The sequence below is a fragment of the Equus caballus genome, chromosome 7, assembly GCF_041296265.1.
Source record: "Equus caballus isolate H_3958 breed thoroughbred chromosome 7, TB-T2T, whole genome shotgun sequence".
Taxonomy (NCBI): Eukaryota; Metazoa; Chordata; class Mammalia; order Perissodactyla; family Equidae; genus Equus; species Equus caballus.
The window spans coordinates 17,739,914-17,746,515 of NC_091690.1; the positions used below are offsets into that span (position 1 = coordinate 17,739,914).

The 6,602-nt window shown below is 35.3% G+C and overlaps 1 protein-coding gene across 1 annotated transcript in view; it reads left to right on the forward strand.

The window, feature by feature from the left end:
• Positions 1 to 6,153, forward strand: part of CUL5 (cullin 5) — an 89,544-nt gene extending 83,391 nt beyond the window's left edge. Inside the window, exons 17-19 of the mRNA XM_023644745.2 lie at positions 317 to 435; positions 1,317 to 1,440; positions 5,495 to 6,153. Of these exons, the coding sequence (XP_023500513.2) occupies positions 317 to 435; positions 1,317 to 1,440; positions 5,495 to 5,689 (438 nt within the window). The 3' untranslated portion in view covers positions 5,690 to 6,153. The remainder of the gene's footprint in view (positions 1 to 316; positions 436 to 1,316; positions 1,441 to 5,494) is intronic.
• Positions 6,154 to 6,602: the final 449 nt, after the last annotated feature.

Sequence of the window (6,602 nt, forward strand, 5' to 3'; positions counted from 1 at the left end):
AAAATAAATTATTTCCTGGAGAGAAACAGCTGATAAGTGGTAAGTGGTGTTTGCTGTGGTCGCATATGACCAGTCCCTCTAGTTTCTTGTATTATTGAAAAGAGAGCATTTATTGCTTCCACATAACCAACTCTTCTCCTCGTTCTTTCCTCATTATGCATTTACGTTGTTATATTCATGGAGGTACCAAATAATAGTTTGAATTCTGAATTTGTGCGTATAATTCTTTTTTGCCTATATTGGTCATGTTGGAGAATTGATCTTAGTATTCCATACTGTTTATAGATGCTAATTGTTTTCTCTTTTTACTTCATAGTCTTTAGTAGCTTTCCCAAAGCTCAAACGGCAAGTTTTATTGTATGAACCTCAAGTCAACTCACCCAAAGACTTTACAGAAGGTACCCTCTTCTCAGTGAACCAGGAGTTCAGTTTAATGTAAGGTTTATGTTGATTGATCGAAAATAAAAATACGTTTTGAATTTTAGTGCTTCATTTTTAGCAAAATAATTCTTTTCCTTTCATGATATTTAAAACATGTCTGTATACTGTCAACAGTCTAGATTTATGCCATTTAGTTGTTTATTAAACATATTACTGAACTGGAGATGTTTACTTCTTTACATATTTTTCATGGATACATTTTGGTGTCTGACATAGTGTGTTACTTTTCATCTTTAAACATCTTCTTGCACTCTAAATTAGCTTTATCCACACAAAGCATTTTTTTCTTAAGATTCAATTAGAAGATAATGCTGAGGGGCTGCCCCGTGGCCGAGTGGTTAAGTTCGAGCTCTCTGCTTCAGAGGCCCAGGGTTTCATGGGTTCACATCCTGGGCGTGGACATGGCACTGCTTAGCAGGCCACGCTGAGGCCACATCCCACATAGCAGAACTACAAAGACCTACAACTAGAATATACAACTATGTATGGGGAGGCTTTGGGAAGAAGAAAAAGAAAAAAGATTGGCAACAGATGTTAGCTCAGGGGCCAATCTTAAAAAAAAAAAGATAATGCTAAATTATCACCCGTATATTTTCAGTTATCTATCACTTTCATAGCAATATAAATTATATTAACTTTGTTATTACAGGGAGTGTAGTCACCCATGTTTTATTAAAACAGCCTCTATTGTGTTTGAGGGAATTCATAGGGTTCATTTTAAATAAAGCTATATGTTGGTTATTTGTTACTTTTCCTTTCAACAGTTCTGGATATTCCTTTAGAATATTTCTAAATCTTTTCTCTCAGATACTGTTGCTATATATGATGTTTAAAAGGCCTTTCACTGTAAAATATTTGATTCAATGTTTTTATAGAAAAAATGCAAAAGTTCAGAAAAGGGGTAAAATCAACTTGATTGGACGCTTGCAGCTCACTACAGAAAGGATGAGAGAAGAGGAGAATGAAGGAATAGTTCAACTAAGAATACTCAGAACCCAGGTTTGTACCATTAAGACAGAATGTCTAAATTATGAGAAACTTGGTTTCTTGGGATTTTTTTTTAATCTTCAAATTTTTTTTTTTTTTTAAAGCATGTAGGTATTCAGACTTTTTGTAAGGAAGAGCTGATTTCCATTTACAGGAATTTAAAAATTGTGTTGGTGGCATTCTCTTAGCTGCTGAAAGAAATATGTCTGTATGGCTTGGGTGGCCTCTGGTAGATTCTCTTGGTTGGGCAAAGCCTTATTTTGGGTTATGTCTCTCTTTGACCACACTTGAATAAATGTATCTCAGCAACAAGTTATAATTCTAGGATTGAAATATTAAAAATTTTATTTATTTTAAGACTTCTAATTCCATTGTAATGTGAAATTAGGGAAAATTTTTTAAAGCTAGGATTATACTACCTTCTGAGCATGATAAAGAATACCTATTGCAAACTAATGTATGACTTGTGTGACCCTTTTAACTTTAGAAATAGTTTTATTAAAACAAAATTGTCCCACTTTTACTATATTTATTTAATATTGTTTGAAACTACTGGCCAATGCAATAAAATATGAAACAAGAGTAAAAGATTAAAATTTTTCATTACTTATAGATCATATAATATGCTGAAGGAGTAGAGAAAAGATGAATAAATAAAAATCAATTGCTTTTCTTTTTAGCAATAAATGAATAAATTTAAAAACTTTTGAGGAAAATAAAAGAAGAAACCATAGAAATCATATGCATTTTTGTAAAAAGTAGTGTATAGGACCTATGAGAAGAGAGCGGCCCTTTACTGAGAAATTCACAAGGAGATTTCAGTAGATAAAGAGGAAGTTCATGCTCTGTTTTTTCTTTCTAAAATTTTTTATTAAGGTGTAATTTACACATGATAGAATGCACATTTCAAAGTATAGTTTTCATTGAGTTTTGATAAATGTATGTACCTGTGTGACCATCACTTCAATTAAGATACAGAACACTTCTATCACTCCAGTAATTTCCCCTTGTCTCCCATCCGGCCAGGCCCCCTCCAACCCACTTGGGTCCTGTCACCATTGCTTGTCTTTACCAGTTTTAGATCTTCACATAAATGGAATCAGACTGTGTCTGTACTCTTTGTGTCTGGCTTCTTTTGCGCCACATGAAATACCATATTCTTTAATGAAAAGGCTGAATAACTTAAGTTGATTTTTTCCCATATTACTACCATGTTTACTGAATATTTCATATAAAAATTCAACTAGGAATATTTGTGGAATTTTACAGATTGATTCTCAGTTTTATCAGAAAGAATACATGACAGTGATTGAAAAATATTTTTTTTAAAATCAAGAGTAAGGTTGGGGCTGGCCCCGTGGCCGAGTGGTTAAGTTCGCGCGCTCCGCTGCAGGCGGCCCAGTGTTTCGTTGGTTCGAATCCTGGGCGCGGACATGGCACTGCTCATCGAACCACGCTGAGGCAGCGTCCCACATGCCACAACTAGAAGGACCCACAACGAAGAATATACAACTATGTACCAGAGGGCTTTGGGGAGAAAAAGGAAAAAAATAAAATCTTTAAAAAAAAAAAAAAAAATCAAGAGTAAGGCATTGGTGCTGATGGAACTTTCCTTGCCAAATATTAAAACTCATTAAAATATCTACAAAAATCAAACAGTATAACAGGGGCCAGCCCTGTGGCTGAGTGGTTGGGTTCGCACGCTCCACTTCGGTGGCCCAGGGTTTCACCAGTTCGGATCCTGGGCACGGACATGGCACCGCTCATCAGGCCACATTGAGGTGGCATCCCACATGCCACAACTAGAAGGACCCACAACTAGAATACACAACTATGTATTTTACTTGGGGGCTTTTGGGAGAAGAAGGAAAAATAATAATACTAAAATAAGGGAGAGAAACTCTGATGATCTAGAAGCTTCCTTCTAAAAAGAAAAAAAAAAGTGTGACAAGCAGTTAATTGAAAAAATAACTCAGAATTAAATTATATGAGTATAAATGAACTTTGCAATAAAGGAAATAATTTCCATAGTCTGTGAAAAGGGAACGGATTATTCAATAAGAGGTTTTGGGGAAATTTTACATTTGAGGGTAGGAATCAGGATATATTCCTCATTTATGGCTACACCAGGATAAATTACAGATGGATTAGAGTTGAGATGTATAATGGGATGGCGGGTGTAGTTGTACTATAAGATGTGCAGAGAAAATGAAGTTTTTTTGTTTTGTCTTAAACTGATCCATAATTATGCCCAATCTAGTAATCTGAACCATCCCTTTAGGTAATGCTCAGACTTTCTTATTTCTCCCTGATCCTGCTCCACCTGTCCCATTCTTTACTATTTTCACAGATGGCATCTGGATGTATTGAGGGTGAGGAATTCACCTGATCTCGTAGTAACAGTGAAGGGATCGTCGTATCTATACAGTTGTGACAGTGTCCTGGGTTCTTGCTCTTGGCAGCTGTGGAGTGCTTTATCTGTCACCTGTGGGAATTTGACTTTCTGTTGCTATCTACTGCTGATGTCCATAGCAGATGAACTATGGTTTATTCTTTTTCCAGTTGGTAGGACCACATGGCCTCTTCCTTGCTCTGACTGTGTGTCCTCTGCTCTTACTGAGTGAGCTCTTGAGTCTGCCACATCTTCTGTGTAGACTCTTGGCCTACATGGCACACTGTCATTATCTGCTGCTGCTGCTGCTGCAGGATCATCCTCTCCTGCCGCTAAAGACTCTGTGGCAGGTCTATGAGCTCTAAACTCTATCTGCATCATGTGGGAACTGAGAGATTCAGGAGTGCAAATTATTTCCATCATATCATGCCACTCTGCAAGTGACCTCCAAGCGTATTAAATGAGGACCAGGGCCAGAGCCCCTGTGCTGTTTGCTTTCCTCTTAACTTCTCTAAGACAACCACCATCTTCACCTCTATCAAAGCTAGAAGAGGAGAAATTGGAACGTTTACAATTATTCCTCTTCTCTTCTTGGTTCCTGTAATCTTCAAGTACTTGAAGGAACAGACTTTCCCTCTTCCTTCTTTTTATCCGGACCTTTGACAAAATCCCCTATGATCACGAGCCGGGCATCTGGACATACTGAGATTGGGAGGAATTCACCTGACCTCTTAGTGATAGTGAAGGAATCCTCATGTCTGTACAGGGGAGGTTGAAGGTCCTTGTCTCTTGCTGAATAGTGCCTGACTCCCAAGCCTATTGCTTTGCAGCAAAACTCCATTTTGAATGTTAAAAGCAAATGTTACCTCATTTTCTGTTTTCACATTTCTTTTACAATGAATTCTGATCTCTACCACGGCAGATAGATGCCTTTTGTTGGCTAAAGAGAGAACTTGTACTGGAAAAGGCAAAAGAGAAAGCAATATTTAATAATTTTCTAATTATTTCTGATACAAGCTTAATAGTAATTAAGGAAATCATCAAGGAAATATTGATAAAATTGACTTAGATGAAAAGTGCATACTTCTGTAGAAAGTTAAAACATTTAATTGAGTTAATATAAACTGAAGATAGTATTTATAACAAATACAATTTATTAATTACTACGGAGAGCATAGTAATTATTGATTTTTAAAACAGTCACCAACTGGCCTCTACTGCTGCAGAAGAAATAACTGTGAATACAAGGGAAAGAGTATGTGTAAGGGGTTCCTTGGATCTTAATTGATTTTTAACACAATACCAAATTATATACCTTTTCACAGGTAAGATAAATTTTTTAAATGTGCTTAGTGTGGGAAAAATAAATGAAAGGAAATATACCAAAACGTTAGGTGTAATTTTCTTTCAGCAGAGAGGTTATCAGTAATTTTGCTTTTTCTCTTTCTTCGAAATCTCTGTAATTTAGCAGATTTTCTTTTACAGTGAGTGAAAAAAGATATTTTTATTTGTTAAGTGAAAGATGCTGGTCTCAAGTTTAACCTCCTAGTGATTGTTAATCATTTGAATAGATGTTGGATAGAGAATGAAATACATAAAAAGTCATTTTGTGTTTTGTTTTACTTAAAATAATTTAATACATTAATGCTCTTTCATTTTTATTTTTTCTTTTAGGAAGCTATCATACAAATAATGAAGATGAGAAAGAAAATCAGTAATGCTCAGCTGCAGACTGAATTAGTAGAAATTTTGAAAAACATGTTCTTGCCGCAAAAGAAAATGATAAAAGAGCAAATAGAATGGCTAATAGAGCACAAATACATCAGAAGAGATGAATCCGATATCAACACTTTCATATATATGGCATAATTTTGAATATCATGGACAATATTAAGAACCCAAATATTGGAGTGCTTAGGCAGAAAGTTGTAACAGTTTGTGCTGGAGGAAGGTTTATTTGGACTTTGATTACATAAATATTGAAATCTCTGCCTTACCTAACAAAACAACTATATTTTGCCAATCACATTAGTTAGCATGATGGCATTCCCTTCATGTTGCACACTCTTTAACAGCATGCTGTTTTGTGGAGAAACTTGCATTCATGAAGAGCCCATTATGAACTTTTAAAAGTAAATTTGATTTATATCCACCAGAAGGAATACAGTTGCGAAGGGTGAATGCGGGGTTCTTTTTGCTTTTTCTTCTCTTTTTTTCTCTTTTTTCCTCTTTCACAAAAATGTAATTGCACAAGGAAGGATCTTCAGATATTTGTGCACTGAAAAATGCTGTTATGTTTTGTTTTAAAAATGCAATTAAAACTAGAAATAGTACTCGTGGTTTCTTTTTATCAAAGGAGTGAGGTGGTCTACACAACATTGAGAGAGGCAGATGTAGGTGAGAAGATGTGTTTAATAGTATCAAGTTATTTGTTCAAACACTCCTTCAGTACAGTAACCAGATTTTAGTGGTGACCTAAAAATGGTATTAAATTTTTCCAGCTTACAAATGCTGGCTTTGTTTAAGCAGAAGACTGCTGTTTTAGTTTGTTTTTAAACGGACAGGAGTTTTATCTTATATGGCTGGAGAACTTGTTTGGAAAAAATGAAGCTTATATTCATTCTTGCTTCAGTTGTTTAAAAAAATGTGTGGAGATCGTTTCGATCGCAGAGTCAAAACAAAAACAAACATTGAGTGTCTACTAACACACTTAATATTTATATACCTAATGTTTATTATGCCATATGCAAATTTATTAAAAACAAGGCAGAAATCTCCTCTC